The sequence below is a fragment of the Oncorhynchus clarkii genome, chromosome 5 (genome assembly GCF_045791955.1).
Source record: "Oncorhynchus clarkii lewisi isolate Uvic-CL-2024 chromosome 5, UVic_Ocla_1.0, whole genome shotgun sequence".
NCBI lineage: Eukaryota > Metazoa > Chordata > Actinopteri > Salmoniformes > Salmonidae > Oncorhynchus > Oncorhynchus clarkii.
In genome coordinates this window covers 24844582-24869108 of record NC_092151.1, presented here as the reverse complement: position 1 = coordinate 24869108, position 24527 = coordinate 24844582, and the positions used below count along the sequence as shown (strand labels likewise).

Below are 24527 nucleotides of genomic sequence, written 5' to 3'. Positions count from 1 at the left end.
ATCTATGCAGCCTACTAAATCACTTTTTATAGTTACTGTTTGCAGGCCTCCTGGGCCATATACAGCGTTCCTCACTGAGTTCCCTGAATTCCTATCGGATCTTGTAGTCATAGCAGATAATATTACAATTTTTGCTGACTTTAATATTCACATGGAAAAGTCCACAGACCCACTCCAAAAGGCTTTCGGAGCCATCATTGACTCAGTGGGTTTTGTCCAACATGTCTCCGGACCTACTCACTGCCACAGTCATACTCTGGACCTAGTTTTGTCCCATGGAATAAATATTGTGGATCTTAATGTTTTTCCTCATAATCCTGGACTATCGGACCACCATTTTATTACGTTTGCAATCGCAACAAATAATCTGCTCAGACCCCAACCAAGGAGCATCAAAAGTCGTGCTATAAATTCTCAGACAACCCAAAGATTCCTTGATGCCCTTAAGGACTCCCACTGCCTACCCAAGGACGTCAGAGGACAAAACTCAGTTAACCACCTAACTGAGGAACTCAATTTAACCTTGCGCAATACACTAGATGCAGTTGCACCCCTAAAAACTAAAAACATTTGTCATAAGAAACTAGTTCCCTCGTATACAGAAAATTGGAAAGGAAATGGCACCACACCAAACTGGAAGTCTTCCGACTAGCTTGGAAAGACAGTACCGTGCAGTATAGAAGAGCTCTCACTGCTGCTCGATCATCCTATTTTTCCAACAAAATTGAGGAAAATAAGATTCTGTCGCAAAGCTAACTAAAAACCAGCATTCTCCAAGAGAGGATGGCTTTCTCTTCAGCAGTAATAAATCCCTGAACTTCTTTGAGGAAAATATCAATCATTAGAAAGCAAATCGGAGTATTCCTCCAAAGCTCAGTTGTCCTGAGTCTGCACAACTCTGCCAGGATCTAGGATCAAGGGAGACACTCAAGTGTTTTAATACTATATCTCTTGACACAATGAGGAAAATAATCATGGCCTCTAAACCTTCAAGCTGCATACTGGACCCTATTCTAACTAAACTACTGAGAGAGCTGCTTCCTGTGCTTGGCCCTCCTATGTGGAACATAATAAACGGCTCTCTATCCACCGGATGTGTACCAAACTCACTAAAAGTGGCAGTAATAAAGCCTCTCTTGAAAAAGCTAAACCTTGACCCAGAAAATATTTTTTTTTTTAAAAATCGGCCTAAATCGAATCTCCCATTCCTCTCAAACATTTTAGAAAAATCTGTTGTGCAGCAACTCACTGCCTTCCTGAAGACAAACAATGTATACAAAATGCTTCAGTCTACTTTTAGACCCCATCCAGGCACTGAGACTGCACTTGTGAAGGTGGCAAATTACGTTTTAATAGCATCCGACCTCGTGCTCCTAGAACTTATTGCTGCTTTTGATACCATCGATCACCACATTCTTTTGGAGAGATTGGAAACCCAAATTGGTCTACGCAGACAAGTTCTGGCCTTGTTTAGATCTGATCTGTCGGAAAGATATCAGTTTGTCTCTGTGAATGGTTTGTCCTCTGACAAATCAACTGTAAATTTCGGTGGTCCTCAAGGTTCCGTTTTAGGACCACTATTATTTTCGCTATTTATTTTACCTCTTGGGAATGTCATTTGAAAACATAATGTTAACTTTCACTGCTATGCCGATGACACACAGCTGTACATTTCAATGAAACATGGTGAAGCCCCAAAATTGCCCTCGCTGGAAGCCTGTCTTTCAGACATAAGGAACTGGATGGCTGCAAACGTTCTACTTTTAAACTTGGACAAAACAGAGATGCTTGTTCTCGGTCCCAAGAAACAAAAAGATCTTCTGTTGAATCTGACAATTAATCTTGATGGTTGTACAATTGTCTGAAATAAAAATGTGAAGGACCTCGGAGTTACTCTGGACCCTGATCTCGATTTTGACGAACATATCAAGACTGTTTCAAGGACAATTTTTTTCCACCTACGTAACACTGCAAAAATCTGACATTTTTGATCCAAAAATGATCCAGAAAAATGTATCCATGCTTTTGTTACTTCAAGGTTAGACTACTGCAATGCTCTACTTTCCGGCTACCCAGATAAAGCACTAAATAAACTTCAGTTAGTGCTAAATATGGCTGCTAGAATCCTGACTAGAACCAAAAAATGTATCATATTACTCCAGTGCTAGCCTCCCAACACTTGCTTCCTGTTAAGGCAAGGGCTGATTGAGGTTTTACTGATAAACCTACAAAACATTACACGGGCTTGATCCTACCCATCTTTACGATTTGGTCCTGCCATACATACCTACACGTACACTACGGTCACAAGACGCAGGCCTCCTAATTGTCCCTATAATTTCTAAGCAAACAGCTGGAGGCAGGGCTTTCACCTATAGTGCTCAATTTTTATGGAATGGTCTGCCTACCCATGTGAGAGACGCAGACTCGGTCTCAACCTTTAAGTCTTTACTGAAGACTCATCTCTTTAGTGGGTCCTATGATTGGATTGAGTGTAGTCTGGCCCAGGAGTGTGAAGTTGAACGGAAAGGCTCTGGAGCAACGAACCGCCCTTGCTGTCTCTGCCTGGCCGGTTCCCATCTCTCCACTGGGATTCTCTGCCTCTAACCCTATTACAGGGGCTGAGTCACTGGCTTACTGGTGCTCTTCCATGCCATCCCTAGGAGTGGTGCGTCACTTGAGTGGGTTGAGTCACTGACGTGATCTTCCTGTCTGGGTTGGCACCCCGCCTTGGGTTGTGCCGTGGCGGAGATCTTTGTGGGCTATACTCTGCCTTGTCTCAGGATTGTAAGTTGGTGGTTGACGATATCCCTCTAGTGGTGTGGGGCTGTGCTTTGGCAAAGTGGGTGGGGTTATTTCCTGCCTGTTTGGCCCTGTCCGGGGGTATTGTCGGACTGGACCACAGTGTCTCCTGACCCCTCCTGTCTCAGCCTCCAGTATTTATGCTGCAGTAGTTTTTGTGTCGGGGGGCTAGGCTCGGTCTGTTATATCTGGAATATTATATCTCCTGTCTTATCCAGTGTCCTATGTGAATTTAAGTATGCTCTCTCTAATTCTCTCTTTCTCTCTCTCGGAGGACCTGAGCCCTAGGACCATGCCTCAGGACTACCTGGCATGGTGACTCCTTGCTGTCCCCAGTCCACCTGGCGGTGCTGCTGCTCCAGTTTCAACTGTTCTGCCTGCGGCTATGGAATCCTGACCTGTTCACCGGACGTGCTACCTGTCCCAGACCTCTCTAGAGACAGCAGGAGCGGTAGAGGTGCTGACCTGTTGCACCCTCGACAACTACTGTGATTATTATTATTTGACCATGCTGGTCATTTATGAACATTTGAACATCTTGGCCATGTTCTGTTATAATCTCCACCCGGCCCAGCCAGAAGAGGACTGGCCACCCGTCATAGCCTGGTTCCTCTCGGTTTATTCCTGGGTTTTGGCCTTTCTAGGGAGTTTTTCCTAGCCAACGTGCTTCTACACCTGCATTGCTTGCTGTTTGAGGTTTTAGGCTGGGATTCTGTACAACACTTTGAGATATCAGCTGATCTAAGAAGGGCTATATAAATACATTTGATTTGATCTGATCTAAGGCACTGCATTTCAGTGCTAGAGGTGTCACTACAGACACCCTGGGCGGTGTACAATTGGCCCAGCGTCATCCGGGTTTGGCCGTCATCGTAAAGAATTTGTTCTTAACTGATTTGCCTAGTTAAATAAAAAGGTAAAAACAAATATAATTTACAAAAATGTTTAGATAAATTCCAGGATCTAACCAATGGAAAATCAAGACAAACACAATGACATTCAAAATGATGATGTACTTGAAACCAAGAACTTGTCATTTGACTCAGCTAAACTAAATGAGCTCAGTAGTTGGAGGAACTCACAGTGAGGAGGGAGAGATGTGGGCAGGAACAAAGACCCACCTGCAGCTGGTGTTGATTGGTATGCCAGCAGATATTGTTGCTGTGCAGCTGAACGGTAACCAGTTCATCAGATAAAAGGGCCTCTTCTTTTAGGTTACACAGTAACCGACAGATGTGGGCTGCGTCTGAAATGACACCATATTTCCCTATGGCCCCTGGGCAAATGTAGTGCACTAAATAGGGAATAGGGTGCCATTTCGGACACATTCACATTATGTGTTCAGTCATTCATTAAGATTGAGTGTGTACTTATTTAACCAGGCAAGTCAATTAAGAACACATTCTTATTTACAATGACGGACAGGCAAGAGGCAAAGGGTACTGTGGCTTAAAAATAGATTTTAAAAAATAAGACAAAAACAGACGCAGGCAACAGCACAAATACAACAGAAAACAAATGATGGATGTATGTGTGTCCATGCAGGCATGTGTGTGGTGTGTGTGAGGTAAAACAACATGCTTCCTTACATAAGGCAGCGCAAACTCGAAACATTGGGTGACAACTAGAAACAACCCATCTGGGCACACACAGGTTGAATCAACATTGTCTTCACATAATTTCAATAAAACAACATTAAAACCAGAGGGAATAGACGTTGAATTGACATGTGCCCAGTCGGACATGTCTCAACAACCTGTAAACTTGTCCTGCAGGGACACCAGGTCGTGGAGTTTTGGTTGGCTTGGAGGAAATTCCAAGTGATGAAAGGATCTTTTTCCATGCTCCGATCTAATTTTCAGGACTGTGCCACGTGAGTCTGGGCATGTGTGCTCTGCTTTGTTTTCAATGTCCGGATGATATTGTGAACAAATAAACCCCAGCCACAAGCTGGAGGGCCCCAGATGAATCACTGCTGTCAGACAGTAGGACACACACACACACACACACACACCTGGGGAGGTGCAAATAGAACAGGGAGACAGTCTTAACTAATACAACCTGTCCACTTTGATGCAAGTCCCTTGACTAAAAACAACATGGTAGAAGTGGAGGAAACTCACCATATGATGGAGAGTAAAACAAGCTCTCGCAGTGGATATCGTCAGAGGCCTTGCCAAAATAAGTACAGCACTAGCGTAAAACATAACACTTTATTATTTCAGGAGTTCAGTTCCTAGCTGCTATAATGTGATCATTATTACCAAAAATGTAGGTGAGTTTAGGGCTGTTACGGTGACTGTATTCCCTCCACACAGGCGGTCATGAGTCATGACTGCAGTCAAATTCCACGTAACCGTTTAGTCACGGTAACTAGGCTTCTCCAAGAGCTGATGCTGCTGATGATCATTAGTAGCCTACCAAACTTGCTAAATGCCTGGTACTCAGCACTCCATTGTCCCTCTAATCACTCTGACGTCAATGCAAATGTAATCAAAAATCTAATCAAACACTTCATGAGAGCCCATGAGCTCGTGTTGCGCAACATTTCTATAGGCTATGCAACTGCGTGAGAAAACTGAATTTTGATGGCCTCTTATATAGGATCCCATCAGCTTTCTTCTATAGGCTAGGCCTATTATATTTATTTCTCAACATCCCTAATATTAAGCACATTGCTTCTCTTTACAACAGGAGTATAGTCTACCTAGCCTACCTGGCCAATTAACCACAGGAAAAGTGTTCCGGTTTCAAGACAGGTGCATGATACTGGTCAATCTTAAATGAAAACAAACTGCATCATGCAGACTAACCCATAGGCCTATATGTTTTAATAAGGTTTGCATCACAACTAAAGTGGCCAAATAACTTCTTAAAATTCAGCACATTCATCTGCTTTACAACTGGTGTTGAGCCTAACTGGCATACATACATAGGCAGCGTATGAGTTAAGTTCAGGACAGGTCATTTTTACAATAAAAATGCACCTTTATAATAAAGCATTACATGCATAAATCGCATTTGCGGTCACTTTTGCGAATGGTGTTTTCCCGCTAATTTATTACATTTTGGAACATTTGCACATTGCTGCGTTTATAATGTGAATAAATAACCTAATAGTTTATCAACATTTTAAGCTAAACGTTCTGATCTGCTGCATCAGCCTCATTGCTTTTAAAAGTATTTTTGATACTTGTTGCTGTATTCATTTGGAATCTCTCTCATCCCACAACTGTCCCAGACTATGTTTGGAATATTTATTTAATCGCACAGAAGGACAAGTTGACCAATAGAATAGGTAAACGTTTGCACTATGGGGGATAGTAGACTGACATAGGCTAGTGCTTTTGCTGTTTGTTTACAAAAAGTAAATGTGGACAGTTCTTCCAACATCTTCAATATGCGCCTTTGAATTCTATAAGGACTCATTTGCGTCCCCGATTTATCGGTCTTCACTTGTAGACTGAGAAGGACCCGATCACGTGACGGACATTGGATAATAAGAATTGAGATATCGGAGAGAGCCATGTGAGTGAGAGGTGCTTTGGAGCACGCAGCCAGGAGAAGGGAATTATAATTATTATATTCAGCCCAAGGGCACAACACTGGCCGCTAAAGGCATGGATTTTTTTAAGGGGGCATTACATCCACAAAAAGGGGATGCTGCTGTGAAATTTGAGGCATTATCAAGTGCTTGTCAAATTGTGAATGAGAGACTGATGGTGTGCAGAATGTGCAAAAAATCAAGCAGAGCTCATGCCTTTCATGTGACTTTTTTTCAAATCATAATTTGAGACGCTTATTGCAGCCTTAGAAATGTATTAAAAATCCAAACATATAGCCCAACATTTTGATTACAATTAAAGTTTCATCAATAACACTAAATTAAGCATATAGCAGGACCTGTTTCTTTGTTAACTGCTCAACACATAATAGCTGTATGTGCACACTCCCTCAAATCATTGAGAAAATATATATTTTATTCAGCTATGTTCAGTTGTATTCTTCATACTATGAAATGATATAAAATAATGCCATGGAATTCTAAGCAAATCTTGTCTGCTTAATGAACTAGTGTAGCCCACAGCCATTTGGCTTAGCCAGATCAAGACCTAACATAAGGACAACTCAGAGTATGCCCAAATAGACTACATTTTCTTCACATCATGTTTCTTTAGATCTGCCTAAAATTACTGGATGGTGTAGGCTATATTACATGGATTTATTAGACTTTTTAAAATGTAGATGTTCCAAAGCTCTGCATCAGTGGCTTTCAGGCTATGCGTAGAAGCCAGGAGATACTAAATGCTTTCTGTTAATTAACGGTCAATTACCGTGAGACCGGCAGTTATTCGCTTGACAATCACCGGCTGACGGAATGTCATGACCGCCACAGCCCTAAGTGAGACACTGGAAATAAAATGCAGTGTAAAAGATGGTAATATTTGGGTTTATTTATTATGCCATAACCAACACAACCTTTATTTCCATATCAATGACCTAAATCTGTCCTGTTTAAAATGCTGACGACATAAAACACATTTCATTTTACAGCCCTATTTACAAGCCTGTGCTTTTTATAGGATGCCTGAGATTTGATGAGGTGCTGAGAGCACGGGGAAATGTCACAGTGTCACCGTTTAGCAGTGCTCTTCTCTTGTAACTCTGACGGCACTACTCTGGAAGCAGTAGTCATAGAAATGTATACATAGAAACAGATTGAGAATGTGTGTAAGTGTCCACACGCGTGTGTGTGTGTGTGTGGAAGACCGAAAAAAACAGGGAGATGAGAGAAAGAGATGAGTGAGAGAAAAACAAAAGAGAAAGAGATGTGTAGATCCCCCTGGAGCACATTGGCCAGCTGACAGGGAGAGGAGCTGGTATCAGTCTGTTACAATGTGGGGAACGGCGTTCCGCACCAGCATTTACAAACCACTTTGTCAAAAAACCAGGCAGACAGGCAATGAGAGTCCCACAGTCAACAGCTAACCAACCCAGCTCAGACCCCTGTCCATGTCGAAGCATACATAGGGCTGTGGCGATCACAACATTTCATCAGCCGGTGATTGTCAACCAAATAACTAGTCGGTCTAACGGTAATTGACCGCCACAGCCCTATGTATGTCTAATAATAAATCCATGTAATATAGGCTACACCTTCAAAAATCCATAATTTATTTTAGACAGTTCTAAAGAAGCAAGATATTAAGAAAATGTAGTCTATAATAATAGCAAACTCTTGAGTTGTCCTTATGCTAGGTCCTGATGTGGCTAGGCCAAATGGCAATGGGCTACACTGGTTCATTTAAGAGACAAGATTTGCTTATCATTCCGTGGCATTATTTTATAGTATGAAGAATATAATTGAACAAAGCAGAATAAAACATATTTTCTCCAAATGATTTGAGGGAGTGTGCACATGCGGCTATTCTGTGTTGAGCGGTTAACAAAGAAATAGGTACTCCTATATGCTTCATTTAGAGTTAATGCCACTTTAGTTGGGCTATATGTTCAGATGTTTAATCCATTGTAAGGCAGCATGATGAGACTAATGATGATTTGAAAGAAGTTGCTTGAAAGGCATGAGCTCTGCTTAGTTGTTTGCGCAAGCTGCACACACTCCAATAGTCTCTCATTTACAATTTGACAAGCACTTGATAATGCCTCGAATTTCACAGGGGCATCCCCTTCATGGCCATAATGCACCCTAAAAAAATCCATGGCTTTTGCAGCCCGGAGTGCCCGTTCTCCCTCAGTGTGCTGCACAATCCAAAAGCGTCTCTCACTCACAAGGCTCGGTCATGTGATCGGGTCTTTCTCACAGGCTACATACAAGCGAAGACGGACACATCCGGGAAGCAACTGCATCCTTATCCAATTCCAAGGTGCATATTGAAGATATTGAAAGAACGTTCCACATTTACTTTTCGCCAGCCAACAAGATGAGTAGGCAAAAGCACTAGCCTATGTCAATCTACTATCCCCCATAGTACCAAAGTCAACCTATCGTATTCTGTGCGAGAATTAAAAAATCCAAACAGTCTGGGACAGTTGTGGGATGCTATAGATCAAATTAATATAACCACTAGCGTCAAAAAAGAAAGGTATGCAACGTTGCTGACGTAACAGAACGTTTAGCTTAAAATGTTGATAAACTATGAAGCCATTTCTTCACATAAGCGCAGCAATGCGCACATGGTAGTAGGCTATAAGCGGAATGTTCCATTAAAGGGAAAACGGCATTATCAAAAGTAACCAGAAATGCAATTATGCATGTCATGCTTTTATTATAAAAGGTGCATTTTTATGGTGAAAATGATCTTCCCCAAACTTGAAACTCACTTGCTGCTCATGCCAGTTAGGCACTACACCAAATCTAAAGCAGATTAATGTAATTCATTTTAAGAAGTTCATTTTGCCACTTTAGTTGTGATACAAACCTTATTAAAACATATAGGTTAGGCTACAAGAGATGCACGACTATGATTAGAAAAAGTTGTCAAAAAAGGCATTGTTTCTTATGCTGGTCATCAATCACAAGTTATAATATATAATTGATAGGCTAATATCATCACCCTGACTATTCTTCATTCAATCTTGTCTTTACATATACTAAATAATATATGTGTGACATTTGTTAAGATTTAGAATTGACCCATTTAGAATGCACCTGTGTTGAAAACGGGGCAGCGGGAAAAAATATGTTATCTATGCACTTAAATGGCGAATGGAGGACGCTTTTCCCCGAGGTTCATTTTCGTGCCAGCCAGGTAGATTATTCTCCTGTTGTAAATATAAGCAATGTGCTTAATATTAGGAAAGTTGAGAAATAAATATAGTAGGCCTACAGAAAGCTGATGCCATCCTCGTCTTTTTATTAGCAGCCATCACTCTGTTTTCTCCCAAAATTGCATAGGCTGTAGAAATGTTGCCCTCATGAAGTGTTTGATTAGATTTTCAAAGACATTTGCATTGATGTCAGAGTGATTAGAGGGACAATGGAGTGCTGACTACCAGGCAATTAGCAAGTTTGGTAGGCTACTAATGACCATCAGCAGCAGCTTGGAGAAGCCTAATTACAGTGACTAAACGGTCGCATGGAATTTGACTGCCATCATGACTCGTGACCAGTCACCGCCACAGTCACGGTGACTGGTCACCGCAACAGCCCTAGGTATACAGCAGTCAGCAGGTAGTGGGAAATCACATCAATGTGAGAAAAAGCCAAACCATAAGGAACATTGTGCTAAGAACTGAGATCCTACTCTTTGTGGATGTGGGAAATATTTAACTGGAAAAGGACTTCCTGAATGTTCTTATGAGGCAGCTGAGGTCAAACAGACGCGTTTCGGGAACAACCTTGGTCAGTGTTTCAATATTCAACTTGCATCAAATTTGATCATGCTTTCCGGCATGTTTGAAAGGTGAATTCCTGCAGTCAAATATAGGGCAACGAAGTCCTAAATCAATATTAATCTTATGGACTAACCCTAATGGACTAACAGAAACAGGGAATCGAGACATGTTTTCCTAGCTATCATTTAGCATTTGCATCACTGAGACCACTATTAGCATACTCTAAATAGCATACTGAATCACCTCCAAGTGACTTCAAATCAGCAGCGTCAGCTACATAATATTAGAGGCTAGTATTACAATATTTTCTCAAGTGGTGAAAAAACTCCAGAAGGTTTTTGACATACTACACTATAGAGAACCTGGTAGAAAAACATATCAGATACTCCATCAGTACTGACAAGGTGTCTAAGTACTACACAATTAATAAACAAAGTGAAAGAATTCCACCTCTCTTAAGGATGAAAAAAGACAAGATCAAGATAGAAAGAGGAAACAGGAAGGGAGGTGTAGTGATAGAGATGTGAATACTGTACATAGAGGATGGAAGCAGACATAAAAGAGACATGATTTAAAGAAAGAAAGAGATTGCCACACACCCAGGGGTAATATGACACCTCTCATGTGTCCAACTCTCCAAAGCCACGCCTCAAAGCCAGGGTGTGTAAATAAGGCTCCTCTCTGTACATTTCAAATGGGATTTTGATGCCCTGACCAGGAGGGGTGACACGGAGACTGTCGTTTTAGTATCACTTTGCATCAGGCAGTGACAGCGCAGCACGCCCATTCCAAACGACACCATATGGTTCATTCATACTGTCATGTCTTATTCAGCAGAGCCCCAAGGTCTGGCAACATACAGATGACACACACAAATTTGTTTTACTATCCTTGTGGCGACCCAAAAATGTATTCCCATTCAAAATCCTATTTTCTCTAACCCCTAACACTAAAACTAAACATAACCCCTAAGCCTAAAAATAGCTTTTTTTCCTTGTGGGGACCAGCGAAATGGTCTCCACTTGTCTGAATTTTCCTTGTTTTACTATCCTTGTGACGACTTCTGGTCCCCACAAGGATAGTCAAATCAAACCACACACACATATAATCTCAAGCACACATCACCTGTAGAGCTTTGTGAGAGCGAACAGTTACACAAGTACCAGACATACAGTAACAGTTTGGCAGGGGTTCAAAGGGACTGAAACAGACAGGACTGACCCAAGCACGCTTCTCTCTACGGCCACTTTGAAGCCCACGATTGTTGGTCCGACCATATTACATGAAAAAGGCACATGAAAGGGTGAAGGATTGAAAGCAGTACTTTGAAGTCAGCAACGGCCATCTCATATCCATAACACTTAGAGGTCCGACTTGATCATCAAGCCCAAACGCAGATGACAAACACTACTGCCAATGTTTTGTCTGCATGTAGTTTACAGTTAGCAGAGAGTGAAGTCTTTGACCTCACCGCGAGAACATTTGATTGTGGTTGCCATGCTGTTGCTAAGGGCTTTACAAGGCCAACTGAGGCCTTGATCAATAAAAGTGATGCCTGGATGTCTACAAGCATGAACAATGAGAGGAGCTGGCGCTCTAACCACAGGAGCATGGTGGAGCACAGACCTGGCAAGCTCTCGGAGGGAAACAAAACACAGCCGATTATAGATCTCGCAGTCAACACATACACATCTCACATAACTCTCCTGTGATTAAAAGCTGGCCATCAATCAAATGCATGGGCTAAGAAAACAGGAAGCAGCTCTCCTCCTTTTCACCGTGCTTCAGCACATACTGTAACTGATTAATTACTCGGTTATAAATTCAATAGACCAAGGGGCCTTTTCAATCAAAACGGTGAACCAGGTTTCTAAATTAAGTAATCAGATGATCCTGTGTAGCTAGTTAAATTAATAATAATAATAATAATAATAATAATAATAATAATAAAATACAACAAACACAACATCCAGTATTGCAGCGCCAGAAGATTTGTACTCCTCTCTGAAAATGTGGTTACTGAGTTAAAATTGGATGGAACCCGTGAATTTGACGGGTGATAACACACTGGGCAGCAGGTAGCCTATCGGTCAACAGCATTGGGCCAGTTACCGAAAGGTTGATGGTTTGAATCCTTGAGCAGACTAGGCGAAAAATCTGTTGATGTGCCCTTGAGTAAGGCACTTAACCCTAATTGCTCCTGTGAGTCGATCTGGTTAAGAGCGTCTGTTAAATGAACAAAAAAATAATAATAATTATATATATATATATATTTCACCTTTATATCAGGTAGGCTAGTTGAGAACAAGTTCTCATTTGCAACTGCGACCTGGCCAAGATAAAGCAAAGCAGTTCGACACATACAACAGAGTTACACATGGAGTAAACAAACATACAATCAATAATACAGTGGAAAAAATCTATATACAGCATGTGCAAATTAGGTAGATTAAAAGAGGTAAGGCAATAAATAGGCCATGGTGGGGAAGTAATTATAATATAGCAATTAAAAACACTGGAATGGTAGAATGTGCAGAAGATGAATGCGCAAGTAGATACTGGGGTGCAAAGGAGCAAGATAAATAAATAAATACAGTATGGGGATGAGGTAGATTGGATGGGCTATTTACAGATGAGCTATGTACAGGTTCAGTGATATGTGAGCTGCTCTGACAGCTGGTGCTTAAAGCTAGTGAGGGAGGTAAGAGTCTCCAGCTTCAGTGATTTTTGCAGTTCGTTCCAGTCATTGGCAGCAGAGAACTGTAAATGTAGTGTTTAAAGCAAGAAAATACCCGTTCTTCAACATGTCATGGATACTCTCAGGTCCAGAGTTGTGGTTGGCTGTTTTGGCTCCAGGTCAGTTTTTATTTTACCTTTATTTAACCAGGAAGGGCTCATTGAGATTAAAATATATTTTCAAGAGCGCCCTGGCCAAGATAGGCAGCACCAAGTCATTAAAAAAAAATTACAGACAGACATGAAAAATTACAAGTAATCTAGTAAAAACCATTGAATTCACAAGAGTATAAAACAGCAAATTAAAAACATTGACAGGTCAGGGAATCAGCCTCAAAATCCTTCATCAGTGATTTAAAAACACCAAATCGGGACAAGTTCTTCCAGTTTAAAAGTAATTTGTAAGGTGTTACAAGACGATGGCGCAGAGTACATAAAATCCCGTTTACCAAATTCAGTTCAGATATTTGAAACAGTTAGCAGGATAAAGTCCAGCGAACGACGAGAGTACCCACCACATTTCTGAACAATAAAAATGCACAAATAAAAAGGTAGTAAACCCAAAATGGCTTTGTAAATAAAAGTATACCAGTGACTGAGCCTACGAGTGACTATAGAAGGCCAGCCAACCCTGGTATACAAAGTGCAGTGGTGCGTAAGGGTTTTGCAGTTTAAAATAAATCTCAAAGTGCCATGGTAAAGAGTGTCAATTGATCTCAAACACTGAGCGGAAGCATTCATATATAAAATATCCCCATAGTCTAGTAAAGGCATAAATGTAGCTGATACTAGCCTCCTTCTGGCTTCAAAGGAAAATATACATGAGCATGAGTACCTGAGTTCTTTCAGTTGTCAGTGTTCTTGGCTCTGTACTCTATTGATTAGGCCTGTGGCACCACGGGCAGATGTATTATCTTATTAGCAGCTGCTGATGCCTGAACAGGAAAGATTAAAAAAGTCTGCCACTGTCCCAAGGATCACAATCATTAGCATGTATATTTTAAGGTTGGGCAACCTTATGTCTCCAATCTCCTGGGGACAGTCCCCGGTTTTAGTTTTGTCAGAAGAAAAAAGCAACTCTGGAGTTAAATTGAGTCAGATATTTCATTATTCAAACACTGTATCCAATCAGATTTGAATGTAAAAATGTTGTCTGACCTTATACCAAACGCTTCTCCCACAGACCTTTTTATGAGAATGTTCAGGTGAATGTTTGATGACAGTGATAGATACATTGCAACCACCAGATAAACAACCATGGCCAGAAAGTGTTCCAACAGCATAGGCTACCAAACTTGGGTGATTCTAAAATTACTAGATAGAAATGGATAACCCCTCCCAGTCTGTGTTATAATGAATAACAGTATTTGAAAGATCGTTTTCAATAAATCGTCACAATAAGGTGTAGAGCATTTGATTTGCCTGCTGGTGGACAGAGTATGTGAGCAAAGCTGTGAAGGCGGAAATTCCGCTCATGGAGCGGTGCATTCATTAACCTGTTGAGTGTAGGGGGCAGTATTTCGATGTTCGGATGAAAAACGTACCCAAATGAAACTGCCTATTTCTCAGGCCCAGAATCTAGAATATGCATATAATTGTCAGATTAGGATAGAAAACACTCTAAAGCTTCCAAAACGGTCAAAATGTTGTCTGTGAGTATAACAGAACTGATACTGCAGGTGAAAACCTGAGGAAAATCCAACAAGGAAGTGCCGAAGAGAAACAAATCTCCCTGTTGCATTGCATGCCTTCCCTCCATTTAAAGGGATATCAACCAGATTCATTTTACTATGGCTTCCACATGGTGTGAACAGTCTTTAGACATAGTTTCAGGCTTTTATTCTGAAAAATGAGCGAGAAGGATCACATCGTGTCAGTGGATGGCTGGGTGCTAGCAGAGTTTTGCTTGCGCAACAGCTTGGAGCAGACATTTTCTCTCTCTCCTATTGAAAAAGCTATGGTCGGTTGAAATATTATCGATTATTTATTGTAAAAACAACCTGAGGATTGATTATAAAAAACGTTTGACATGTTTCTACGGATACTATTTGGAATTTTTGTCTGCCCCGTCGTGACCGCTCGAGCCTGTGGATTTCTGAACAAAACGTGCCTACCAAATGGAGGTATTTTGGATATAAAAATAATCTTCATGGAACAAAAGGAACAGTTATTGTTTAACTGGGAGTCTCGTGAGTGTAAACATCTGAAGATCAAAGGTAAGCAATTAATTTTATTGCTTTTCTGACGTTCGTGACCAATCTACTTTGCTGCTAGCAGTTTGTAATGTTTTGTCTGCTGAGAGAGATGTCCTAACAAACACTTGGATAGCTTTTTCTGCAGAGCTTTTTTAAAATCTGACACGCCAGGTGGATTAACAACAAACTAAGCTTTGTTTTTCTATATTGCGCTTGTGATTTAATGAAAATGTAATATTTTTAGTAATTTAATTTGAATTTGGCGCTCGGCAATTCAGCGGATGTTGACAAATGATCCCACTAACGGTATGGGTGCGCCAAGAAGTTAAATTCAACATTTAACCGACACCCATCTATTTTTGTGACTACCTGGACCTACCATTTGTTTTTGAAGTATTGAAACCAAACGATTTGAATTAAAAGTATTTGAATAAACAACAGGAGAAGGTGACTAAGTAGCTCTCATTTCAAATAGGCTACATGTCGTGTTAAACAGCATATGAACACTAAATAGGTCAGGAGCTAGACAGGTAGCCTAAATAAAATAATTATAAATAAATAAAATAAAATAATAATAATAATAAAATAATTATTTAGGCAAAAGCATGCAAATAAATAAATTGTGAAGCATTTGCGAGTGACACTAGGCTGGCAGGGACATTAAGCGCTCAGCATTCAAACAACATTTTGTTGTATTAAATCATTATATAGTCTATAAATTGCACATGTAGGTTATGACTTACTTAGAATTCATTACAAATTAAACAAAAAAATGCCTTAGGCTCCATTACAGTGCCTTTGAATACATTTTTGGAAACATGAGTCTCTTGCTTCAGGCTCATGGAGAGCAGTGGAGAATACCTGGGCAGGGATGCGTAGTTATTAATTTTACATTTTTCTGTAGGTAGGCCTAAAAAGAGTTTAGGCAAAATAACCCTACCAAAAAAGGAAAGCTCCTTAAAAGAAGCAATATGCCAGCACTATTGGGCCAAAATCACTGATGGCCTATTGTACAGATTACAGAACGAAAATGAACAAAACTTAAGAGATCTGATTTTTTGTTTATAAATACTTTGCTACAATGACACATTTAGCTAGCTACCCACTTCGTTCCTTTTTGTTAGCATGTGCAAGTTCTTTCGGGATACCCGTCTTTTCAGATTCCACAATGACTCTTTAGTTGTGGACACATCACCGCACTGCGTCTCTTGCTCCTCCTCATCTTTGCGAGTTACCTTGATTTTTCATCTCTGTGTTTAATAAGATTCTTCATGAAAATATTTAGCATACTAGATGACAGTAGCTAAAGTAAGGGGTTATAGCGGCACACAACTAGACTACAAATGCATGCTGGCCTGGGCATGCCCTGAGCTCGTGAAGTGAGCGCTACTGGATGCGAAATTGGGGAGGACGGCGCTCCACCCTTTGGGAAACGTGCTTTACTCTCCAGTCAAATTGAGCAAGCTCCACTCCACGCTCCAGCTCTGCTCCAATCACAACTGCGTTAACTTTAAAAGGGATTGTTAAATGTGAAATATACTGAACATAAAAATAAACGCAACAATTTCTATGATTTTACTGAATTACAGTTCATAGAAGGAAATCAGTAAATTTAAACAAATATATTAGGCCCTAATTTATGGATTTCCCATAACTGGGCAGGGGCACAGCCATGGGTGGGAATAGACCCATCTACTCGGGAGCCAGGGCCAGCCAAACAGAAACGTTTTTACCCACAATCTTGGCAAAGGAGAAAACCTTCACTAACAGGGATTTAAACATTTTGCACAATATGAGACAAATAAGCTGTGTGTGTGTGTGTGTGTATGGACAATTTCTGGAATCTTTTATTTTAGCTAATGCCCCTCCAGTACTCCCTATTCACTCATGACTGCATGGCAAGGCATGACTCCAACGCCGTCATTCAGTTTGCCGTTGACAACAGTGGTAGGCCTGATCACCGACAACGATGAGACAGCCTATAGGGAGAAGGTCAGAGACCTGGCCGTGTGGTGCCAGGATAACTCTCCCTCAGCGTGATCAGGACAAAGAAGATGGTTGTGGACTACAGGAAAAGGAGGACCGAGCACTCCCCCATTCTCATCGCAAGGGCTGTAGTGGAGCAGGTTGAGAGCTTCAAGTTCCTTGATGTCCACATCAACAACAAACTAACATGGTCCAAACACACCAAGACAGTCATGAAGAGGGCACAACAAAGCTGATTTCCCCTCAGGAGACTGAAAAGAATTTGCATGGGTCCTCAGATCCTCAAAAATATCTACAGCTGCACCATCGAGAGCATCCTGACTGGTTGCATCACTGCCTGGTATGGCAACTGCTCAACCTCTGACCGCAAGGAACTACAGAGGGTAGTGCGTACGGCCCAGTACATCACTAGGGCCAAGCTTCCTGCCATCCAGGACCTCTATACCAAACGGTGCCAGAGGAAGGCCCTAAAAATTGTCAGACTCCAGCCGCCCTAGTCATAGACTGTTCTCTCTGCTACCGCATGGCAAGCAGTACCGGAGCGCCAAGTCTAGGTACAGAACTAGTACCCCCTGTATATAGCCTCACCATTGTTATTATACTGCTGTGCTTTAATTATGTTACTTTTATTTAAAAAAATATATAATTACTTATTTTATACTTAACACTTATTTTTCTTACAACAGCATTGTTGGTTAATTGCTTGTAAGTAAGCATTTCACTAAGGTTGTATTCAGCGCATGTGACAAATACAATTTTATTTGAAACATAGGACCAACACTTTACATGTTGTGTTTATATTTTTGTTCAGTATATTTTGTTATCAGAGCTGCCGACTCTCATGCATTGGCATGAAACACACATTTGACCTCATATCTCATGCAATGAAAAGTACTGATTTAATTTTCTAATTTGTCCATTGTATAAATCAGCATGTTAACTTTAAAAAATGATGGGCCACCAGAGTGGCACAGTGTGCCACCAGAGGTCCTGGTTCGAGGCCAGGCTCTGTCGCAGCCGGCCGCGACTGGGTAGCACTGTTTTGTCAACAAAATTAGATTGCGGTTACTCCCATCCCTATCGCAGAATGCAGCCTTTTGACAGCATGTACTAAAGTCGATTTAATCCACACTAGCATTAGTCGCCTCATTTTGTGATTAGCATTTATGCTGTGACAACGACAAGGCAGCAGACACATCTACAGTATGTTTTAGCAGGGAATTTTGGTAGGGTGATCTGATTTGTAACTATGAAAATAATTTTGGCAAACAGTTTGTACGTTTTATTCTGGGGGGGTGGGGGCAATAAATAAAAACATTTGGTTAGGGTGTAGGGGAAGATTTATGTAATCTTGTCTTCAGGAGATTTTATTATCTAGTTACTGCATTTATTCTTATCAGTGGAACAATTCTCATTCTTAGCAAATCTCTCTCCAAGCTTTCTTCAAAAGTTGGCAGCCCAGTCACCTCTTGAAGAGCATAGTCAGACCTAAAAATGTCCAATTATTCCATGCAAGACAATTTTGCACATTTTTTGGAGTTACACAGCAAGTAACTGCATGCTTATTATGATCAGTAAGCATCAATGATCATGTAATTTCAGATATGTGACGGTACCTTATCCATTCGGCATGTAGCTAGCTAAGCAAACATCATTTAGCTTGCTTCAGAGATTAGGATTTTGGAAAGAGCTTGACATCCTGGTAAAGTTGTCAGTCGGACTACTATCATCACCACTCTACGTAGATAGCAAGCAAATCAAACAATATTTGGATATAGTCATGAAAGTTTGCTTTTTACCTAGCCATATTTACGTGATCTGTTATTAGCTAGCTATCCAATTTGAAGGGGTCCTTCAATCAATCAATGTAGCCTATATGTCTGTCAGCAGCAATCATAATTAAAAATGTACAAACAATGTTAGCTAACTTTGCTAGGTAGGCCTACATTGGTTGGAGGGGAAAAAAGTACATTTAGGTCTGTACAACATGTTACTGGTAGCTTGCAAAGTAAACATTATCGGCTAACAGTATCATGGCAAATGCGCTCTTCTACTGCTTGACAGGCAGAACCCTCAAAAGATGGGAAATTAACATAAACCACTCAGGTATTGTTCACTTTTATATCACTCAAATATTCAATAAATGTTGGCCAATATTGAGAGATGTCATTTCAGATACGTAGTGTAGCCTCACATGATCAATTGATGTTTACTGATCATGAAAAGCATGCAGTTACTTGCTGTATAACTGACAGAGCTAAATGTGCGCAATTGCTTTGCATGGAATATTCTGAAATTCGTAGGTCTGACTATGCTCTTCAAGAGGTGATGATATTACAACCAAATAGTTAAGTTATTTTCTTCATCCTTACTTCATTTGCACACACTGTATACAGATTTTTCTATTGTGTTATTGACCACGTTTGTTTATCCCATGTGTAACTCTGTGTTGTTTTTGTCGCACTGCTTTGCATTATCTTAACCAGATCGCAGTTGTAAATGAGAATTTGTTCTCAACTGGCCTACCTGGTTAAATAAAAGGTGAAATAAAAATCCTGCACCAAATTTTGGTGCGAGACCTGGAGAGGCCTACAGGTCACAGTGTGACCCGCACCCACTGTGAAATTTGGTGGAGGATCGGTGATGATCTGGGGGTGCTTCAGCAAGGCTGGAATCGGGCAGATTTGTCTTTGTGAAGGACACATGAATCAAGCCACGTAAAAGGTTGTCCTGGAAGAAAACTAGCTTCCTTCTGCTCTGACAATGTTCCCCAACATTTCCAGCAGGACAATGCTCCATGCCACACAGCCAGGGCAATCAAGGTGTGGATGGAGGACCACCAATTCAAGACCCTGTCATGGCCAGCCCAATCTCCAGACTTGAACCCCATTGAAAACCTCTGGAATGTGATCAAGAGGAAGATGGATGGTCACAAGCCATCAAACAAAGCCGAGCTGCTGAATTTTTGCGCCAGGAGTGGCATAAAGTCACCCAACATCAATGTGAAAGACTGGTGGAGAGCATGCAAAGACGCATGTAAGCTGTGACTGAAAATCAGGGTTATTCCACCAAATATTGATTTCTGAACTCTTCCTAAGTTACACATTAGTACTGTGTTGTTTAAAAATGAAAATGAACTTACTTTCTTTGCATTATTCGAGGTCTGCCAACATTGCATTTTTTTGTTTGTTATTTTGACCAGTTTGCATTTTCTGCAAATAAATGCTCTAAATGACAATATATCTATACGGAATTTGGGAAAAATGTTGTCAGTAGTACATAGAATAAAGCACATTTTCATTTTATCCAAACACATACCTATAAATAGTAAAACCAGAGAAACTGTTCATTTTGCAGTGGTCTCTTCATTTTTTACAGAGCTGTATACTGAACAAAAATTAAACACAACATGCAAAAAATGTACAATTTTAGTCACAGTTCATAAGGAAGTTCAGTTCATAAGGAAATCAGTAAATTGAAACAAATTCTTTAGGCCCTAATCTGTGGATTTCACATGACTGGGAATACAAATATGCATCTGTTGGTCACAAATACCTTTAAAAAAAAAAAAGTAGGGGTGTGGATCAGAAAACCAGCCAGTATCTGGTGAGACCACCATTTGCCCCATGCAGCGCAACACATCTCCTTCGCATAGAGTTGATCATGCTGTTGATTGTGGGCTATGGAATGTTTTCCCACTCCTCTTTAATGGCTATGCAAAGTTGCTGGATATTGGCGGGAACTGGAACACGCTGTCACACACGTCCATCCAGAGCGTCACAAACAATGGGTGACATGTCTGGCGAGTATGCAGGTCATGGAAGAACTGGGAAAGTTTCAGCTTCCAGGAATTGTGTCCAGATCCTTGCACAATGGAGCGGTGCATTATGCTGAAACATGAGGTGATGGAGGCGGATGAATGACAATGGGAATCAGGATATTGTCACGGTATCTCAGCATTCAAATTGCCATCGATAAAATGCAATTGTGTTCGTTGTCTGTAGCTTATGGCTGCCCATACCATAACCCTACCGCCACCATGGGGCACTCTGTTTACAACGTTGACATTAGTAAACCGCTCGCCTACAATCTACATACACGTGGTGTGCAGTTGTGAGGCCGGTTGGACGTCCTGCCACATTTTCTGTTAGAGGCAGCTTATGGTAGAGAAATGGTAAATTCTCAGGGAACATCTCTTGTGGACATTCCTGCAAATTTTAGAGTGTCCTTTTATTGCCCCCAGCACAAGCAGCACAACATTTTAGAAAAATTTACTTTTTGTGCACATGGAAAATGTCTGGGATCTTGTATTTCAGCTCGTGAAACATGGGACCAAAACTGAACATGTTGTTTTTATATTTTTATTCATTGTAGTTCAATGCCATTGCTTGTTTGTTTTTGCTATAATAAAGACAGCTGGGCTGCCTAAGATAAGATATTTCACATTGTACATGCGCTCTAAAATAAAATAACGCTACTGATGACTTATGAGAGGTGTGTGTGTAGTGGAAGGGGGCAAGACGAAGACTACATCAACAGCCAAACTGTTTCTCCCACTCTCTTCCCCACTCTCACTCTTCCTTACTTACCAGCTTCAGTATCCAGCTTGATTTATTTGTTTATCGACTTTCCGGAATGGCCATTATTTAGACCATCAATCTTATTCAAACTACTTATAACAAGCTGGCACAATACCTTGCCACTCGTAAATTGAACAAAGCAAGGCAACGTTTACCACCGGCAAGAGCAACAGAGAAATAGAAGCAGTAACAGAGTGACTGTGTTGCATTTGTAGGTGCTCCCTATAGCAGTGGAGTAGGATACACCCTGAGAGGAGGTGATTCTAGCTAATGACCTGGCTGGTCCACTTCTCAGAGGTGATTATACTGTGTTGGTACCGCATCACTGCTCCAGATAGTTACAGTAGCTCTACCCTCTCACCCATCTGGAGTCAATCAGAGGCCGAGCCATTACTGCTCTCCAAAGTCCTCTGACTGGCTAGTGTCACCTTGCCAGCCAGACACTCTCTCAGCACAGCCGGACTAAGAGCCGGCCCCAGACTTTGAACATGGCACACAGAGCATCCATCCAAAACTGTGCTGTCTCACTGAAGTTCTACTCATTTTTACCTTTGGATGAGTTAGCCTATTACCTCAAGCTTCCACTGAGCCCTTGCATCATAAAGGGAGAGTCAAAACAAAGACTTTCATGAGCAAATTTCATGAGCAATATTAGACAATAAATTGGTATAACAGAATTCGTATTTTTTTATTTAAACGTCACTTTCGGTTGCTTTGCATTAATATTCTTTGTTGGACAGCGTTAATCATTAAGTATAGCGCAGTAGTGGAAAAGGCAAATTCCAGCCAAATGCACCACTAAGGAATGTGCCCCATACACATTCATAAAACGCATACAAATAAGCATGGACATGAACAAATCTACACACATACACACACAGCAGGCCCAGGACTCACCCAGTGAGGACGACCACAAAGTCCATTACGTTCCAGCCGTTGCGGAGGTACGAGCCTTTGTGAAATGCAAAGCCCAAGGCGATAATCTTAATGCCAGCCTCGAAACAGAATATTCCAATAAAGTAGGGCTCTGTGTCATCCTGCAGAGAGACAGGGAACAAGGGAGAGAGAAATGAAGCATGGCAGAAGAGAGACAGGGAACAAGGGAGAGGGAAATAAAGCATGGCAGACAGGGAACAAGGGAGAGGGAAATAAAGCATGGCAGAAGAGAGACGGGGAACAAGGGAGAGGGAAATAAAGCATGGCAGAAGAGAGAAAGGGAACAAGGGAGAGGGAAATAAAGCATGGCAGACAGGGAACAAGGGAGAGGGAAATAAAGCATGGCAGAAGAGAGACGGGGAACAAGGGAGAGGGAAATAAAGCATGGCAGAAGAGAGGCAGGGAACAAGGGAGAGGGAAATGAAGCATGGCAGAAGAGAGAGGGGGAAAGAGAAGGGGGATTGTTTCTTTTACTTTTCTACCAGCATGTGGAGAATGGGTCAAGGAATGGAACTCTCTCTTCATGGATGAAAAGAGGAGAAGGAGTGAGGGGAAGTGAAAACATAGCCTACTCCAGAACACCAACTGTAATCTTGGACACAATTTTCAATCAGTGAGATTAACACATTCATCCTAACATGTTATCACCTGCATAAAATAAAAGCTTACATTTTACTCTTAACAAATAATACTAATTGACAGCAAATGAGTATGATTACAAATTACACAACTATAAGTTGATGAAGCTATTTAGTCTCCAATAGGGCTATTAGTGATTGGCTTCCTGCTAAATATATTTAACAAAGCATTAAAACAATTAAACCATTTGAGTGGCATGAAGATCTTTGACAAAAAACAATTTTCAGATAGGATGATCCTTGCTCTTGTTCAAAGAAGTGCTGGATCAGACACGTATCACGTCACTTTTAACTCCTGAGGCCCTGTTACACACACAGGCACCAGCAGAGGATATTGCACGCCTTACAGTAACTTCCCTCTCGCTCTCTCCACAGCTCTATGAACTCAACCACCAATGCAAATAATCACAAATGAGTTTGACAGGCTAAAGGGTATGTGAGCTTTTAAATAACTGGTTTGTTGTTCACCCAGTGAAGTGATTCTGGGCCTCCCGCTGACTATGAAGACAACACACAGGGCTGAGGCTCTCAGGGCTTTAATGTAAGGAAAGACACTAATGAAGAGCATTAAGACTGACATCTATGCATCTCTGTCTGCTATAAAAGAGATAGCAGACAAAACAATGCTATGCCAAGCCTTATAAACTCAACAAAAAAAAGAAATGTCCTCTCACTGTCAACTGCATTTATTTTCAGCAAACTTAACATGTGTAAATATTTGTATGAACATAACAATATTCAACAGACTTAAACTGAACAAGTTCCAGAGACATGTCAAAATGGGGAGGTCAAAATCAAAAGTCAGTATCTGTGGTGGCCACCAGCTGCATTAAGTATTGCAGTGCATCTCCGACTCATGGACTGCACCAGATTTGCCCGTTCTTGCTGTGAGATGTTACCCCACTTCCACCAATGCACCTGTAAGTTCCCGGACATTTCTGGGGGGAATGGCCCTAGCCATCACCCTCCGATCCAACAGGTCCCAGACGTGTTCAATGGGATTGAGATTAGGGCTCGTTGCTGGCCATGGCAAAACACTGTAATTCCTGTCTTGCAGGACATCACACACAGAACGAGCAGTATGACTGGTGGCATTGTCATGCTGGAGGGCCATGTCAGGATGAGCCTGCAGGAAGGATGTCTTCCCTGTAATGCACAGTGTTGAGATTGCCTGCAATGACAACAGGCTCAGTTTGATGATGCGTGACACACCGCCCCAGACCATGACGGACCCTCCCCCTCCAAATCGATCCCGCTCCAGAGTACAGGCCTCATTCCTTCGACGATAAACATGATTC

General features: G+C 41.3%; 1 protein-coding gene across 1 annotated transcript in view; it reads right to left on the bottom strand.

Moving 5' to 3' along the window:
* The window catches only part of LOC139408568 (voltage-dependent N-type calcium channel subunit alpha-1B-like), a 228510-nt gene that overhangs the window by 192088 nt on the left and 11895 nt on the right, over positions 1–24527 (bottom strand). The window contains exon 5 of the mRNA XM_071152620.1: positions 22553–22692. Within this exon, the coding sequence (XP_071008721.1) occupies positions 22553–22692 (140 nt within the window). The remainder of the gene's footprint in view (positions 1–22552; positions 22693–24527) is intronic.